Source organism: Ctenopharyngodon idella, chromosome 15 (genome assembly GCF_019924925.1).
Source record: "Ctenopharyngodon idella isolate HZGC_01 chromosome 15, HZGC01, whole genome shotgun sequence".
Classification (NCBI taxonomy): Eukaryota; Metazoa; Chordata; class Actinopteri; order Cypriniformes; family Xenocyprididae; genus Ctenopharyngodon; species Ctenopharyngodon idella.
This window is the reverse complement of record NC_067234.1, coordinates 20,149,835-20,169,172: the sequence shown is the minus strand read 5'-3', so window position 1 is coordinate 20,169,172 and position 19,338 is coordinate 20,149,835. Positions and strand designations below refer to the sequence as shown.

The 19,338-nt window shown below is 36.0% G+C and overlaps 1 protein-coding gene across 1 annotated transcript in view; it reads left to right on the top strand.

Moving 5' to 3' along the window:
- Positions 1-627: 627 nt before the first annotated feature.
- The window catches only part of numbl (NUMB like endocytic adaptor protein), a 31,682-nt gene continuing 12,971 nt past the window's right edge, over positions 628-19,338 (top strand). The window contains exons 1-3 of the mRNA XM_051862315.1: positions 628-1,000; positions 13,703-13,853; positions 17,040-17,114. Coding sequence (XP_051718275.1) covers positions 960-1,000; positions 13,703-13,853; positions 17,040-17,114 — 267 coding nt within the window. The 5' untranslated portion in view covers positions 628-959. The remainder of the gene's footprint in view (positions 1,001-13,702; positions 13,854-17,039; positions 17,115-19,338) is intronic.

The window sequence follows — 19,338 nt, the reverse complement described above, 5'->3', positions numbered from 1 at the left end:
AAAGAGTGGTTGCTAAGGGTGTTGTGTAGTGATACACAGAACCGTTGGGTGAAGAGGAATCAAAGACAGGAACTAACCGTTTTATAAATATCGAATAAATAACAAATAATAAATAGATTTCAAAAATATTTCCAAATGTATTATAAATGTTAAGAAAATGTCTTTCCTAAGAAAATAACTAATAAAACAATAAAAAGCAATATAACAAAAAATAAAAATGCAGTATGTCTTTAAATTTTGGAAGGCGTTTTGTTACGTAAGTAGTGTCTTGAGCAGTATCCAGCGCACTGATGTCATTCTTCATAACTATAGCATTAATAGGCTTATAGGAGTATGTGCACGTATTGTGCTCTGTCCTCAGTAACTAATCTATCAGAATAACAAAACTACGTCTTATTTACATAAGCTGTTTTACGAGTAAAAATGGTGCCTGAGTACAGCTGAAGAACATAGCAAGAGTACAAACACAACAACACAGACAACTGGCACTGCAGATGGGCGACTGAAAGTGTGTCATCACCATCTCCAGTCTAATCACCTCCGCCTGCGCTCCTCCTCTGTTTCTCTCTCCCCTCCCCTCCCTGTCTCTCTATCTTTCGCTCTCCATCCTCCCCTCGCTGTCTATGTTGTGGAAAGACAAAAAGTTGATTTGTTCCTCAGAGGCTGCAGCTCAGCACATCCAGCCAAATTCGCATGTCTCGCTGCGTCAGCGCGTGTTTCTGTAGGCGAGGACACATATGGTGATGAGACTGAGCACATGTGTTATTGTCGCCTCCTCCAAGTTAATCTCTGAAGAGGAGGTGTGGTTGCTTCCTCTTTCTCTTGGATTCCAATACTGAATATTCAACAGCATTTTGCCTCAAGCTTTGCACCGAACGTCAGTTTTGACTGTGAAACATCCTCCGGTGGTTCGATTTTGATACTTTACCTGGGTTTTGGTCTTCTGCCATCTGTCTAAAATGAGTTTCAGCAGTGACATGGATGAGACGGAAGATGGGAGGTGAGTTTTTTCTATTTAAAGATGAAGAATGAGCCTCACGGGAATAGGGTTATGGATGTTTTGCTTAGTGCCGTGAAATTTGAGTTTATTAAAAAAAAAAACACATAGGCCCTAAAACCAGTGCATCTTACAGATTAGTAACCAAGCTTATTCTGAAGGCTTGTGTTTGGCTAATACTCTTACAGGAAGTAACTGCATGAGCCTCCATATGGCTCAGATTAATAGATAAATTGATATACCAACTGAATAGATTAGCTGATACTTATCTGTCTGTTTATTATTAGATTTATTTGTTGTTGTCGCTCTTTGTGGTTATCAAATGAAATGTAGGCTGGTTATGATGAACAGAAAACAAATTAATGACTGATTATGTCTGGTGTTCCTCTCCTGGAAGGGCATCATTACAGAGAACGCAATGGACTCTCATGTCTCTACCTATCAGTTTCTCTTACTGGTGGCCTTAAAGGGCCACAGTTACACACATGATATGCAGAAGGCAAAATAGGTCACTATAATTGTGTATGAGGAATCATAATTTTCACTAAAAAAATCCCCACTTTTCCCCCCTTAGCCCGTCGAACAGATTAAAACCTAGTAAGCAACACTGTAATAAAGTAAGATTGAGTCAGAGAGTATATCTTAAAATGTGTTTATTTTTCTTTCTCATTAGCAAATTTCTTAGATTTTCTTAGAATTTTTACATAATCTTTTGTTGGTCCTGGAACCAACATTCATGTCAAAATTATGACACTACCAAAAAAACAGTAAAAATATCTAAACATCCTTAAAACAAAATATAATTACCCCAGAAGCAAAATTTTTGAGATTTGTTTACAGAGAATATATCGTGAAATTGTTTATTTTTTTATTTAATACAATTTATTTTAAGGAAATTCTAATAATAAGAAAAATAAATGTAAGATATATTCTCTGAAAACAAATCCTTTTCCTTTCTAGGTCTATTTATTTTGCCCTATGGATATATTTATTACAAAAAAAATGTAGTTTATGTTTCTTTGACTCGAATGTTATTCCAGTACCAAAGAAGATGTTGATCCAGGATCATGTCCTGCTGATTTTGCCAAGTAGGACGTTCCTGGATCAACATCTTTTGTTGGACCTAGAACAACATTCATGTCAACAAACATAGCTAACCCCTAACCCCAACTAATTAACCAACCCTTAAATTGTAAGGAAATAATAGGTTGATAAGCATAGTCCCAAGCCCTGCCTTAAGCCTAACCCTACAATCTGATTGGTTGATGGGAATTTTGCTTCAGAACAAACAAAAGTATTGACCCAGGAACACATCCCAGTTAGCCAAATCACAGTAAGCGACTTGGTCGACCTTTTGTGAGTGTTTCAAGAGTGAAAAAACACTTCATTAATTGACGAGTCGGCCATCGTGACTAATCACTAGTCCAAGTTTATTTGGGTGATGGATCAGCTGGACTAAGCTAGTTTGAGGCAGCGCTACAGGGAGATCTTTGTGCTATGAAAATATATTTTATGAACATTCAAATTGGTCAGAAATGCTTTGGAAAACCAATTCTATCTCAAGGTTGAGTTATTCTTCAAGAGTATCTCACATGCTTGTCTGGACAGGTCAACATTGCATCAGTACAGTAGCTTCATCTCTTGGAACCTTCTGGATGTCAATCTCCCCGCTGTAATCTATGAGAGACTGTGTGCTTGGTTGCCATTTTGTTGAAAAAGGAACCCCAGAGCTATTTTCAATGTTCTGCCCTTCACCCAAAATAAACAAATCAATAATTCAAGTGAAGGCTCGTAAAGACCTTTAGCCATTCCTTCCTTGCAGTACTGTCCTGTCTGCACATTCAGTAAAAGCTTGTGTGTATCATTTATTTGGATGTTTGGATCTTATTGCAGCTTAATGACAACTAAGTACACCATTCACAGGTTGATTTCCTGTAACGCCAGGTTCACAAACTCCATTTGCAGTGCTTATTTTTTTCTGTGCCCTTCTGACATGTCAACTTCTGGCTTAACCAACAGCAATACATTGGGGTGTGACAACATTTTTGGCTAACAAATGGGTGAATCCCTTGGGAAACCTTCTTTTTTCAATTCCTGCAAATCACACTGCAAGTTTTAATTTATAAGGGATGGAGGTTTTGTATAGAAAATTTTTTGGCTTAAGTCAGCAATGAAATGAAAATTCACCCTGTGTATTGGTCTTATTGTGAACAATTCATCAATGCATGTTTCATTTGATTAAATTAGTTTTGACATTGTCAAAACATTTGACATTTTTGTCATAACTCCATTTTCTGCATAAGAGTTCTCCCTAGTGAAGTATGCAAGACTTCTCCAATCATTTAAAGGAACACTCCACTTTTTTTGAAAATAGGCTCATTTTCCAACACCCCTAAAGTTAAACAGTTGAGTTTTACCGTTTTCAAATCCATTCAGCCGATCTCCGGGTCTGGCGGTACCACTTTTAGCATAGCTTAGCATAGTTCATTGAATCTGATTAGACCGTTAGCATCTCGCTCAAAAATGACCAAAGAGTTTCGATATTTTTCCTATTTAAAACTTGACTCTTCTGTAGTTACATTGTGTACTAAGACCGACGAAAAATGAAAAGTTGCGATTTTCTAGGCCAATATGACTAGGAACTATACTGTCATTCCGGCGTAATGATCAAGGAACTTTGCTGCCGTACCATGGCTGCAGCAGGCGCAATGATATTACGCAGCGCCTCTCACAAATGTCTCCATGGTTGCAAGGCACGCTCCCTGTGCAAGCAGGGGGTCACAGGCACTGCATAATATCATTGCGCCTGCTGCACCCATGGTACGGCAGCAAATTTCCTTGATTATTACGCCAGAATGAAAGTATAGTTCCTAGCCATATCGGCCTAGAAAATTGCAACTTTTCATTTTCTGTCAGTCTTAGTACACGATGTAACTACAGAAGAGTCAAGTTTTAAATAGGAAAAATATTGAAACTCTTTGGTCATTTTTTAAGGAGATGCTAACGGTCTAATCAGATTCAATGAACTATGCTAAGCTATGCTAAAAGTGGTACCGCCAGAACCGGCTGAATGGATTCGAAAACGGTAAAACTCAACTGTTTAACTCTAGGGGAGTTGGAAAATGAGCCTATTTTCAAAAAAAGTGGAGTGTTCCTTTAAGCCCAAACTACACATCACTTTTGATGCATCCTTTCAAAGTTAACTCCATTTAATTGTGTGTGTGCCGCGAACACAGGTGGTCAACATATTCACACTAGAAAGATTCATCTTTGTCCATTGGTTTAATGTTGTTGTTTTATCTCTTCAGTTTCTTTTTCCAGACCGGGAAAAAAACCCAAAAATGGTCTGGGACAGTTTTACCACCTTATGGACCAACAAATTAGTTGATTTAATGATTATAGACCATATGGACCAATTTAAAAAAATATAAAGGCGCATGTGTAACCTAAGCGTACTGAGTATGTACTGTGCGGATTATTACATTTATTTACGCATAACATATCGTACGTGTAAAAACTATACTTTGTTCTTTATTCCACTTAAACCCCACCACTGCAAGGTTGCATTAATCTGCCTCAATTTATTATCTCAAAATCGAATCATCAACCGATACTCCGTCCTACATTTTTTTTCTTTTTCGATAATCTGCTTGCTATACTCGTATGTGCTGAAGAATACTGAAGAAAAAAATCTCGCTACTTCTGTTTCATCACAACTTTTATAGGGGTTAATTCACCCAAAAATGAAACTTATCCCATAATTTACTCACCCTCAAGCCATTCTAGATGTATATGACTATGAATAATGAATGGTACCCAAGATTTTGAAGCCTTAAAATAGTGCATCCATCCATCATAAAAGTAATCCATACAGCTCTAGGGGGTTAATAAAGGCCTTCTGTGTGCATTTGAGAGCAAGTGATGCATTTTTGTAAGAAAAATATCCATATTTATAACTTTCTAAACTATAATCACTGCCTTCCGGTAACGGCCGTCCAAGCATTCACAAGAGAGTCGAGTTCTGGCAGAAGGGTGACCTCTGACCCGACATATGACGTAGGATGTAAGCTCAGGTGAAAATTGACCAATGCGAAAATGCATAGGATAGAGCAAAACAAAATTAGAAGTCTAAAATGAGAAGTTTTAAAGAGAAATGTCAGAGGATTTCGATATAGGAGGAGCTACGTCATGCATCAGGTCAGAGGTCACCCTTCCGCCAGAACTTGACTCTCTCATGAATGTGCAGACGGCCGTATGGATATTTTTCTTACAAAAATGCATCACTTCGCTTCAGATGGCCTTTATTAACCCCCTGGAGTCGTAATTATTACTTTTATAATGGATGGATGCGCTTTTTTGGGCTTCAAAATCTCGGGCCCCATTCACTCCCATTATAAAGCTTGGATCCAGGATATTTTAATATAACTCAGATTGTGTTTGGATGAAAGAAGATAGTAATATATGCCTAGAATGGCTTGAAGGTGAGAAAATTATGGGATAATTTTTATTTTCATTGGGTTGTGTTTGGCTGAAAGAAGAGTCATATACGCTTAGAATGGCTTGAAGGTGAGAAAATTATGGGATATTTTTCATTTTCTTTGGGAGAACTAACCCTTTAAGTAAGGCTGCTTATATCCAAAAGAGAGTTTGATGCCTTTCCTTAACCATGTACTGTTAATAAGAAGCTACCTATCCCTAAAATAAACAGCACAGCAAGGGAAATATCCTTGCCAAATAATAATCATGCCTCTCATTTGAAAATCCTCTCAAGCCTCTTGAGGGAAAATTTGGTTTGGGAAAAGCCTCAGAAGCCCTTGTTGGTTAGGCAGAATGTCAATCGAGCGCATAAGACTCGTCTTGCTGATTGCAGTCTGTGATTCAGCTGTCTCACTGCATTAGAGCCCACGGCTGTCTAACTCTTTAAAATCAACTTGCACGCAGACATGCATTTTATAGGAGGATTGTTTTACTAGGACATTGGTTTAGTTTGCCTGCTGAGAACATTCAGCAGCTTATGTCAGTGAATTGTGATCGAAAACGCCTACGCGATTGAATCGACAGCATGTACTGCAAACCTGAATGACCCACATATTCACACTGGCTGTGAGTGTGAAATGGTCACTGTGTCAGTGTCTTTCGGTTTTGATGATATTAGCACAGGCCAGTTCCTCTTAGGATAAACATTTGGTCTGACCCCTTTTCCCCCCGTCATCTGCAAACACGATTACTCACGTCTGTATCTGACGTGTGTGGGTGTCATGTTTATGTGTGTGAGTGTAACCTCATTCTTAGCAGGTGTGATATGGTCTGTGGCTTCTTTAGACGAGCTGCGGCAGATGGCCAGAGAAACAAGTTGCTTTTGCTCCCTGAGTCAGATAATATTTGCAAACAGGGTTTATAAGGTCCTAAAACTGGGTCACTTGTGTGCAGCTTTGTATCTGTTCTCCATAAATATGTGTACAACTCATGTTGGACTGCGGTTTTATTTAATTAATTATTTGATGAAATATATGACATAACTTTCAATGCTGAATTACGTGTTCAAAAATATTCCCGTGATGGCAAAGCTGAATTTTCAGCATCATTACTCCAGTCTTCAGTGTCACATGATCCCTCAGAAATCATTCTAATATGCTGATTTGGTGCTTAAGAAACATTGATAATAATAATAATAATAATAATAATAAATGTTGAAAACAGTTGGGCTGCTTAATATTTTTGTAGAAACCGGGATATATATATTTTTTTAGGATTCTTTGATGACCAGAAAGTTCAAAAGAACAGCATTTATTTGAAATGGACATTATAAATATCACTTTTTATCAAATTAATCTGTCTTAGCTGAATAATATTATATTAATGAATAATATTAATAAAAATAATATATTTAAACAAATTTTTTTGAACACTAGTGTATATTAAATTTAGAGATGCATGATATATTGGCAACATATGGGTTACATATTTATTGTATCAGTCAATATTAGATATATAATTGTGCATTCTTATTTCCTTTTACATTTTGGTGCTGTCATGAAACATTAAAGTGTCCATAATTTATTAATAATTTATTTTTTAATAATTAAATATTCAGTAATGTAATATTCAGTTTTCATATGTAATGTTGTGACACCTAAATACACAATTTTTAAAGTGTATTATTGTAAATTTATTTAGACAGATTAGTGTAAAATTGAATATTGTTATTTATCAGTTATTGGCCATAATAATGAAAAAAATAATTATAGATTTATTGTATTGGTCCAAGTATTTATATCGGGGCATCCATAATTGCTTTGCCCTTGTCATGAAAATTCACCAAAATTGAATGTCAGTCCAAACCTGTATGACATTTTTTCTTCAATTAAACATAAAATAAGTGTCACATACTGCTCTGAGACTTGGGTTAAAGATCCAAACGCAGCTTTATTGAAGGTAATCCAGAAGGTCAGAAATGAAGTGTAACACATACAAGACTTCGCAAAGAGTGAGAGAAAACACAGGGCTTATATAGGCAGAGTTAGCAAGGTAATGAGACACAGGTGGAAGTAATCAGAACATGATTAGTCCAGGCAATAGGTTATGGGAAATGTAGTTCATGGTGAGATAAAGCAGATGGAAGGAGTGCCCTCTGGTGGCTATCATAGGCACTCCGGCTGGCAGGTGTGACAATAAGATATTTTAAATAATATCTGAGCTTCTGTTTTCCATACAGTGAAAGCATATTGTGATCAGGGGCTTTCAACTTTAAAAAAATAAATAAAAAAGCATAATTAAAAATGACCTTTATGGAGCTTGATGGACGCTGCTCACCATTCATTTTCGTTAAGCAGCATGAATATTCCTCGAAAATTGATGTTTGAAACAGGGTTTGAAACATAAGAGGATAAGTAAATAATAAGGACAGAATAAAAGATTACAGAATTTTCAATTTTAGTTGAACGATCCTGTTAATCCCTGCTGAAATAAACTGAGTAACTATTTTCCAACCTATCCTCTCAATGCCAGTTAAGAGACCTGAGCACAGCCTACCGTAAGAGACTGGAGTGCCATGCTACAATTACTCCCTTTTCAAAAGCATCCAAAAAGCCTCCATTACACTGTCCACCCACAGTGTCTCTGAAATAAGCGCAGGCAGCTGCTGCGGTTCGATTCCTTGCTCTGAGAGCATTGATTTTAGCAATAATGAGACAAAAGCTAAATCTGCTCCTCCGCCTCCATACTGTAGTGAGAGTCATACTGCAGCCTTTGCCTCATCAGTATCTTAGTACAGTTTTGAGATGGTGCAGGAGAGCTTAAGATGGTCTTTTGTAAATTTTGAGCCTCTTGCTCTAGGAGCCCTTTTTGATTTGTTATTTACATGTGATGCTATAGGGCTCATGCTCACTGAAGCGTTCAAAGTGAGTTTTTAGCCCCTTCACTGCACTTTTTTTCTCTTTCATTTTCTCTCCCATTTACACTGTTTCTTTCTTTCAACCCATTAGGAATAGTTCACCCAGAAATGAGAATCCATTCATTATTCTCATTCTCCTTCAAGTTTCAAAAAGGACATAAAAGCATAATAAAAATAGCATAAAAGTGGTCCATTCAACTCATGCAGTGAATTCCGAGTCTTCTGAAGCCATACCTTTTCAGTGTGAGTATGCTATGATTCTAAAATAAATCTGTTATAATATGTTTCACGAAGCAGCCAAGAATATTCGTAATATAAAATGCATAATCTGTATGATTTTTACTAAGCTGTTTGCTTGAATCTGATGGGGTATATGGTCATCATACAGACACATAAGAGAAGTGTTCTGCCAAATGTTTTGTGTATGAAGTCTTGAATGTGTTGTTTTGGTTTAGTCTTGGTTCACTCTACCCATGTTGCTCCAGCTGGTTTTCATTTGGTGATGAAATCATTTCCATGGAATGACTTGGGTGGCTCTTATAGCTGTTGTGTGACTTTCATATGGATGTTGTGGAAATTTCCCTGCCGAGTCTCATAAGAACCTCTCAAGAACAAATTGTTTTCTTTGCCGTATGTGTTAACGAGGGTTAGGACAGCAAAATATTAGTCTATTTCTTGATTGATGAAACCAATTTTGATACCACAGCACAATTTAATATGATGTTTATTTAAATGTTACATATTCACATAAACATTAAAGGAATAGTTCACCCAAAAATGAACATTTTGCCATCATTTACTCACCCTCATGTTGTTCCAAGCTGGTATGAGTTTCTTTCTTCTGTTGAATACAAAAGAAGATATTTTAAAGATAGTTAGTAACCAGACAGTTGACAATAGCCTCTGACTTCCATAGTATTTTTTTTCCGTACTACGGAAGTCAATGGCTACCATCAACTGTTTGGTTACCCATATTCTTTAAAATATATTCTTTTGTGTTCAACAGAAGAAAGAAACACATACAGGTTTAGAACAACTTGAGGGTGAGTGATTACAAAATTTTCATTTTTGGGTGAACTATCCCTTTAATAAATTGAAATTAAATTAAATTTAATTTATTTTCATTTAAGCAAAGTCATTGCTCAAGGTTTTTGAAGTGGTTATTATTCAAGCAAACAGTCAATCATACACATTCTGACTAGAGATTCATGGTATTGGTACCATAATGGTTTTTGGATATTTTGTTTATTGTATTTATCGATATTGAACTTTTTAATTGTGCGTTAATTTACTGTATTTTTACATGTAGATAAAATTTGTCATCATCTAACGCTTAAAGTTAATCTTTAAAAACACTAATAATGCTGTTAAATCTTTACATTTCACAAATATCTACTTTTTCTTGTTGTTTAATGTACAGATTATAACATTATAATGTTATCTCACTGATGCCTAAATTCACTTCCTGCATTTAAAAGGATTGATTTTATTTTTTATTTTTGTATTTTTAATTATTGACTGTAATGTTGTTAGTGTTAACTAAAACTATTAAAAATGTTTTTTATATAATTGAAATAAATAACACTGAAATAAAATATAAAATATAAATATTAGATGAAAAACTTAACTTTAAGACACCTAAACAAACACTAAAAATGTTACTTTGGCAGCTAACTAAAATAAGTTGAGGTACTAAAATGACTAAAAACTGATATAAAAACAAATTAAAGGTATATAGGAATATAAAAAAATTATTAAATTAAAATGAAAACTGAAAATCTAAAAATAAAATCTAGTTCAAAATATTAATAATTACTAATATATGTATATATATATATATATATATATATATATATATATATATATATATATATATGTATATGTATGTATATATATGTGTGTGTGTGTGTGTGTGTAAGCAATAAGGTACGAGAGGCTGTGCTGTATCGTGAATAAGTCTTATTCACGATACAGCACTAGCCTCGAGTACCTTATTGCTTTTATAAAACGGTTACCACAGAATACAAATATTAAAGCCAGAAATATGTATCAATGCAACTTTCATGAAGTAAACTTTTTCTAAAAGCCTTCCTTCCATCAGAAAAAATAGTCCCTGACTGAACAGCAACAGAAGTTACATTATTATGCCATTAGATGGCAGCAAAGACTGTCTTTATGAGTGTGTCAGTCAGTAGCGAAGACTTTTACATTGAAAAGACTGAATTGTTGTGAACACTGAACAAGACGCAACTGACAAATGCTTTGACTAGCGATTGTCAGTCACGGGAAAACCCCTTAACTGTTAAAAGGACAAGATAATACATCGAACATTTAAACAGATTTTTTATTATGAACATAGGACTGACCTGAAGGTAATTAACTCGCTCACTCGATCTCTTTCTCACAGTACTCTTCTACATAATACATAAACTTCAATGAACAATATCAATTGAGAACATACAGTTTATGTTGCTAAGAGTGGTTGCTAAGGGTGTTGTGTAGTGATACACAGAACCGTTGGGTGAAGCGGTCATAGTCTTGTTTTATCGTGAATAAAACACAGCTATTGACCAATCAGAATCAAGGACAGGAACTAACCATTTATATATATAAACCAGCCTACTACCAATTAGTCAACTAGTTGTCCACGCAACTGATTTAAAAAATCCTGACTGATGCAGCACCACCATCAAAAACTAAATTTGCTGCATCAGTCAGGACATTTGTGACTGGCACCACAGTGTGAGCGACACACATTAGATCTGTGACCTCAATAAGATTCAGTGAGAGTGTTTAGTACTTGTCTCCCTCCCCTTCTACATCTCAAGCTCCTTCTTTCTTCTCCTTATAAAGTCTCTTCTCTTTCTCTCTCATTGGCTTTTGGCCTGTTCTCAATCTCCGAATGTCTTCTCCTCCCTCTCTGCTATTCTGTAGCTTTGGCAGCCTTTCAGCCATTAGATCAATCCTGAAAGTAGAGCAGAATCTCGGAAGCTCCCCCCTTTCCTCTTCCTGCAAAAGCATTGACTGATCTTGATCAAGAACCCCCAAACATCCAGACCCTCCTGTTGGGAATGTACTGATGTTACTGTAATGTCTTGTTGCCTCATTAAAATGCCATGTGGTTTATTCAGCTGCCCGTTCTGGCCTCACTACCCGGACGAGCGGCAGGTGCCAGTCCTGCGTATCCCATCTGACCCCTACGAGATCTGTCGAGCTCAGCAACAGGCGCGTGCCAGAGCTGAGTAAAGCCTCCAGAGACCTAGACGCCAGGGCTATTAAAAAACGCACACTCATATACAATCATGTGTTCTTTTGAATATGTGGGTGTGTTATGGGTGTAGGCATGTGGGCTTTGGGCCAGGCGTGCGTAGTGGTACCTCCGCCACTCCATGTCTGCCACCTGTTACCCGTAACGCTTCATGGCTTTGGGAAATGTGTGCTTTCGGCCTCTGACGTGAAGCTATAAAAGCAAAAGTGGTTGTGTGGTGTGTGGTTCACACTGAAGAGCGCAATACAACAGTTTGTGTGAAGTTTACAGCTTTTCAAGGAGAAGATATGCCAAGCCTTGTGAAAAGATGGTAATAATAACAACGAAGTCTCTTAAAAAATGTATTTTTTGTGATATGTATAAGTTGATACGTAAAAATTATATGAGAAAAAGAAAGCAAAAATTCTGTCATGATAGATTCAGCCTAATGTTATGGAAGCTTGTTTCCGCCACTTAATAAAAAATTAAAAAAGGTAATTGCGACTTTTTATCTCACAATTCTGACATTTTTTTTCTCAGAATTGCAAGATTTAAATTCGCAATTGCAAATTATAAAGTCAGAATTGTGCGTTTTTCTCGCAATTGCGAGTTTTTATCATGCAATTCTGACTTTATAAACTTAAACGTTTATTCTCACAATTCTGACTTTTTTTCTCAGAATTGTTTATATTTCACAGTTCTGACTTTATAACGCAATTGCGAGTTTATATAACGCAATTCTGACTATAACTCGCAATTCTGACTTTATATCACGCAATTCTGACTTCGTATCACACAATTTTGACTTTATAACTCGCAATTCTGACTTTATATCACACAATTCTGACTTTATAACTCGCAATTCTGACTTTATATCACGCAGTTCTGACTATAACTCACAATTCTGACTATAACTCACTATTTCTCACAATTCTGACTTTTTTTCTCAGAATTGTGTTTATATTTCACAGTTCTGACTTTATAACATGCAATTGCGAGTTTATATAAGGCAATTCTGTCTTTATATCACGCAATTCTGATTTTATAACTCGCAATTCTGACTATATCTCGCAGTTCTGACTATAACTTGCAATTCTGACTTTATATGACGCAATTCTGACTATAACTCGCAATTCTGACTTTATATCACACAATTCTGACTTTATAACTCGCAATTCTGACTATTTCTCACAATTCTGACTTTTTCTCAGAATTGTTTATATTTCGCAGTTCTGACTTTATAACATGCAACTGCGAGTTTATATAACGCAATTCTGACTTTATAACTCGCAATTTTAATTAAAAACTGAAAATCAAAAAATGAAAGCTAAAATGTTCAAAATGTTATTAACTTTTTTTCCCCACATTTTACAGTCTCAGTCCCATTTACTTTTTTTGTAAAAGAGCAGCTAGGACATTTTTCAAAATATCTTCTTTATTGTTTCACTGAATAATGGAAGTCTTATGAGTTTGGAATGACACGAGGGTGAGTAAGATGACAGAATTTTCATTATTTTTCAACCTTTTGCTTGTCATACTAAGACATTTTGTTGTATGTCTTAGTATGTTTACTACTGTACATTCTCCTCAATGGAATTATTAAGATATGCATGCGTAACGTGGAGCTTCAGATATTTGCATTCTTCAGAGCGGCCTGGCTTTGTGGTGTTGTGCATTAGAATGTGAAATTACCAATGCAAATTAAGGGTAGAATGAATGACCTAATTATGTTGCATAAATAGGGCTCTTGAGAGCAAAGCAATTGTTTTTAAGACAGAGGTGATGAATACATTCTCTGCAATTTCTGTTTAATCCAATATACTGTGGTTATTTTCATTCAGTTAAAAATACCAAGAAATATGAAATGAATGTTGGTGGCTTTTTTGTGAAATCCAAATCAGAGTGATTACATCCTGTCTGTCCAGCATGACTGGAAATACTGCCATCTGTATGATATGTCAACATTCAGTGTGTCCTGACTTAACAGTTGGAAGCTGAGGTGAAGTAAGGGCCAATTTGTTCATGATATGTTCTCCTACTAACGTGTCTTCTTTCTTGTCCTCAGCAACAGAGAGTTTGAGAGCGTGGAGATGAATAAGCTGCGTCAGAGCCTGCGCAGGAAGAAGCCCACCTACGTGCCGGAGGCCAGCCGGCCGCACCAATGGCAAGCAGATGAAGAGGCTGTACGAAAGGGCAAATGCAACTTTCCTGTCCGGGTAAGTTGAGAAGTCAACTGGCTTTTTAAATCCTTGTTAATATTATTTTAAATTAACATGAGCAGTGTTCGCTAAATTGTTGATGGCAGGGCTTCCAAATTCATCTAGAATGTTGTTAATAGACTTCTTGCTATAATAATTTATAATGAGAACAATATGATCTACAAGTGCTGTCACACAAGGCTTTCAGCATTCAAATTTACTTCATCCATACTGTAGTAAACACGGACGTTTAAATGCTTGCGTGACACACGAAAGCAACATGGGAGTGAGAAAATGCAGAATTTAAATTTTTGAATGAACTAACCATTTACAATTTGGGAATAGTCATTTTGACACGCTTTCTTGCGATTAGAACTCTGATTGATTGAATTGATCATCTGAAGTGCAACTGCAAAGCGCAAACATCATTTAAATCACCATATCACATTTAGTTTTAGTAGTATGATTATTCAAAATGTTTTAAACGGTTTATTCTTATATGTATAGTGCATTAATAGGCGGGACATAGCAAACACCAGGAGAGTCTGTGTGTGTGGGGCTTGCCTGAGATGCATTGAAAGCACGAGTACTGCGTGAGGAAAAAAAAACGAAAGTTTACGGAGTTTCAGTGACATTACTACATTAAACTGCTATATATAATGTTGAATATAATGTATAGTAATGCAGTGGTGGAATATTTGTGGGTCCTGATAATAATAAAATAACAATAAAGTAATAATAATAAAAAAACTCTCCTTTATTTTGGTTTAAAATATTGCGAAAGTATCGTATTGTGAGCTCAGTATCGCGATTTGTATCAAATTATGACATGAGTGTATCGTAGGGCTGCACGATATTGGAAATATTTTGTTTTTCTGCGATATATATTGCGATATGAAAAAAAAATTCACCAGATGACTTGAATAGCTCTATTTGGACAGAATTAATCAATCATTGGGGTGATTTTGTAGAATATCACATAGAAAATAATGAACAAATTACAAACATAGATAAATGTAATAGAACAAAGATACAAATGAAATAAAAATGCTTTATATTTTTCATGTAAGTTTAACAGTATTCAGGTACAGATATTGAATAATCAAATGTAAAATAACACTGCATAGTCTTCACTGTATAAATTAAATATAATTAATGTGTGTTAAAGCTACAAAAGTGATTATTCTCTTTGTGTTTTGTTGTTTGATTATCATTCATGACAAAGAAAGTAGCAGGAATATTTGGCTGCTGTCACTTTAAGACCGAATTCGCAGATCCAAAATATGGGTTTTCCTTCTTCCATTTTTCTTTGTCAATTGTTTGTTCACCTAAAGCCATAAGTAACTGTTTACGAGGATACTCGCAGAGATGTGCATTTTGACAATTTTTTGCATGTATGTGTCCGTTCAGGCACAAATAGAAAAAAATTCGGTGTTGACGTGCATTTGCGCGGCTCTGTGTGTGGGCACAGAAAACAGCCGCACGTTCAGAATTGAGTTCTCTTTCGCGCCATCTTGCCATCAAATGGTTTAAAATAATTTGAATGTTTAAACTGACAGGACCTAAAACACATGCAAATGATAAACTTTCATTGTATAATGGTCAAACTTTGCAATTAATCCGAGAATCATTTGTGTTTTGAATCGTGGTGTCTGGTCCATACAGATTAATGATCCCTATACTGAAATGATGACTATCGCTAATGCGCACATCGCGATACCAATGCTAAAACAATATATTGTGCAGCCCTACCACACCCCTGTAAAATAAAATAAATAAATAACCTGTTAAACATTTCTCCTTATATAAAACCTTTTTGGCATGAAGGGTTCTTTAAAATTGACCTCTAGGCTTCTATATTGAACCCCATTAAATCTTTTTTTTCTAACAGTGCACAGTAAGACTAGGAATGTGTACAAAGAAAGTAAATAGTGTCAGTTTAATTCAAACTAACTCAGGCTCAAGCCAACATAAATGTCTGTAGAGTGTAGTTTATGATGTTCCAGACTTGCTTATTTAAGCATTAACACTCATATAATTGCTTGAGACTTCAAATGGAAAAAAAATGTCACACTAAGGGACTGTTATTCAAAAGCTATACTACTTGCCCTATACAATAGGGCAAAATAAAACAGGTATAATGGGAATTTCCAGATATAGATTGACTTCTGAAATGTTTGAAAGTCAGTAACACCCTCACAGTGTCTGGCTGACGGCCAAAGGCTTTAGAGCTTTGAGCAAAAACAGACCAATCAAACCCCCACACAATAATAACACCAGTCTGATGGCTGGTATAGGACATTAAGGAGTAGAGTATTACAATACCGTTCACTACCATTCAAGTGAAATCTATTAAATGGGTAATTATGTGAACGAATTAACATGTTACAGTACATTCACAACCCTATTTCAGTGTGAAAGTATATTGCGAGATCATGTCCCACGACCTTTATATTAATTCCAGAATGTGGCTAATATTGATAATAAAGTAAAACAAATAAGTAAATCCATTTTTTAATCATCTCTGTATGGCTTTTTCCTCACTAAATACTGATATATGAGATTAATGTAATCAATTAATCAGCATATTATGTCGTTATTTTGAATAAAAGCGCTTGACAATCCTATTTTGAAATAAAAAGAGGCTCTTTCAAGACTAAGAAGGTTTGTATCATTAAGTAAAGTGGAGGATATATTGCAGTGGATCTTGCATAATTAAATTCAGCCTAATTTTACTCTCCAGCCTGAGGCATCAAGAATCTCTGTGAGACTGAGATGTAATCCTGTAATGGCCTCTGTCCTCATGGCCACCATAATCACATAACCCTGGCTGGATGACTATTAATTGTGTCTGTGCGAGGACATTTTGATTGGTTTAGGCTGGACAAAATCGCACTTCAGAGTTCCAACAAATATATCATCTGCTGTGTTTTCAACGGGTTCCTCATTGAAATCTACACTAGCCCTGTTTGGACAGGACTAGTTTTCCCTGAAGAGGTTGAGTAAATTTGTGTTCCTGTCTATTTTGATCACGTAACCTCAGCAAATAATGACAGAGTAGTGATTTTATTTTCCACAACACATATTATGTCGTTCAGAGAACTAATGGTGTAGTGGAAGAAAAATAGAAAATGTGGATTTCATCATTCTCTCTCTCTCTCTCTCTTTCCCTTCCTTTTCCCTGTATTTTTTCTCTTTCTGCAGTACCTCGGTCTGGTGGAGGTAGAGGAGTCCAGAGGGATGCATGTGTGCGAAGAAGCAGTGAAAAAACTGAAAGTGGTGAGTACAGTAGTGCTTTTCATTCTCACACAATAAAACATACACTTGCTATAAAAAGCAATTTGGCAGCCAAAGAAGCTGGTATAGCAAAAAATGTGATGCATTTATATATGTGTGTGTGTGTGTGTGTGTATGTATGTATGTATGTATGTATATATATATATATATATATATTTGGAGGGTGAGTAAATGATGAAAGAATTTTCATTTTTGGGTGAACTATCCCTTTAATTTTGACCCCTGGCACACCTATTCACATCCATCTGTAAAACCCATGCTGTTCCTCATTGTGTCCAAACTTCTCTTTGAGACTCAGGACTGAGGATTTAATGTACTGAGAGTCTATAAAGTCTCATTTATTTTAAAAATCAATGTTTATAGAGCGTAGCTGCTTTGTCATTGGCTATTGTCTTCAGTATTGCTGCTCTGTCAGTAGTCATATCCTGACCCTTCAAATCTGAATTGTAATATATGTATTTATAATATACTTTTGTTTGTAAAACATATGTTTTACATACTTATGTAAAGACCTTTTTACCCACAAGTACAGTTTGTATGACACTGACTGTGTGTGTGGCCCTGTCTCTGTGGCCCCTCCATCTGTTCATATACGCTCTCTCTTTCATCCCCATGTTGGTAGTTCCTGCTGTGCCTGTCTACACAGTCACTTCATTTATATTCTCTTCTTCCCAAACCCCCAAAGCCCTGCTCTGAGCTTTTGCTTGTTCCTTATTCTTCCAGTCTCTTCTCTCCACCTCCAGCCAGTGTAATGTTCTGCTGTCTTAGCAAATTTGGACAGTGACTTTTGGGCTGCTTGTAACATCAGCTGGATTCCCTCAGTTCTTCTTGATTTAGCCGCATACTTCACTTTTACTCATTCCTACAGTTTTTTTCCAGATTAAATGCGTTCCACGGTGCCCTAACCTTCACTCTCTCAGACAGACATGCACTCACAACAGATTCAATGAAAGATTTAAACACTGTTCCAAAACCTAGAGAGCTGCCTTGCAGTCTTCTGAACCTGTCCTAAATGCGCACTTGATGTGTACTTTAAGTTTACATGCAATGCTGTCTTGATCTCATCACCTTGGAATTATAAGGTTCTATCTGATTTCTAAGCAGTTTTGAGATATTGAGCTTCGTTCCATATAGCAAAAATGATATGGGGAACAAGTCTCTTTCATACATGAAAATGACAGAGACCCTAAATGTATTCTAAATGTACAATATCAAAATTAAAGAAGCTTAAATGAGTCTATATGGGCTATATTATATTGGCTAACTGGTCCTCTTGTGTGCTTTTGAAGTGCTGATTGGCTCACAAATAGAACCTTATAGAACTAAGTTAGAGTTACACTGTGTCCTAACCAGACGCGATGCGATAAGATTCCAGCGACGAGCAATTTGACTGTCCACACTAGACGCGACGCGAAAATGAGAAGCGATAAAATCAATCAAAAACCACAACCAATCAGAAGAGAGTGTGGGCAGGCTCTCTCGGCAAGAGCACAGTGGACACAATGAAATGGGCAAGTACTTAGTAAAATTCATAAATATTACACCATTTAAACATTATTTACAGTACATACGGAGTGACTGAACCAATCTTTGTCATAGAATATGCTTGTTTTTGTGCATTGAGTTGACAGTTTGAACGTTCTTGTGCCCATTTATTTATTTTCAAGATATGAGGTGAATTAGCCAGTGTTGTTTTCTTTACAGCTAAAAAGCTGGGAACACAGAATAATATTCAAACTCACGTTAGACGCTTTTAACATTAAATAAAGCACATAAACAGTACCTGATATTATCATTGCCATACTTTGTGCTGCTGTTCCAGCCACGACGTCGCAGAGAAATAGAAACCGTTTCTAAAATAGAATATTCGCGTGTCGCCGTCGCGGCTGGTTAGGACAAAAACTCAGATTAACATGGAAAAGATACATTTTATCGCTCGTCGCGTCACGTCGCGTCTGGTTAGGACACGGTGTTAGACTTTGTAGATAGAACCTTTTTGTTTTCTAAATAATAAAGTCCCAAAATGTACACAACAACAACAAAGAAAGAAAAAAAACATCACATAATGTAAATAAGTTGTCACAGAATAAGAAAATGTGAATAACTCAAAAAAGTGTTAAAAATGTCAGATAGAACCTTACAATTCCAAGGTGAGATTCTAAAAATTTCTAAAAATGTACAATGTAAAAAGAAGTATATTATGCTC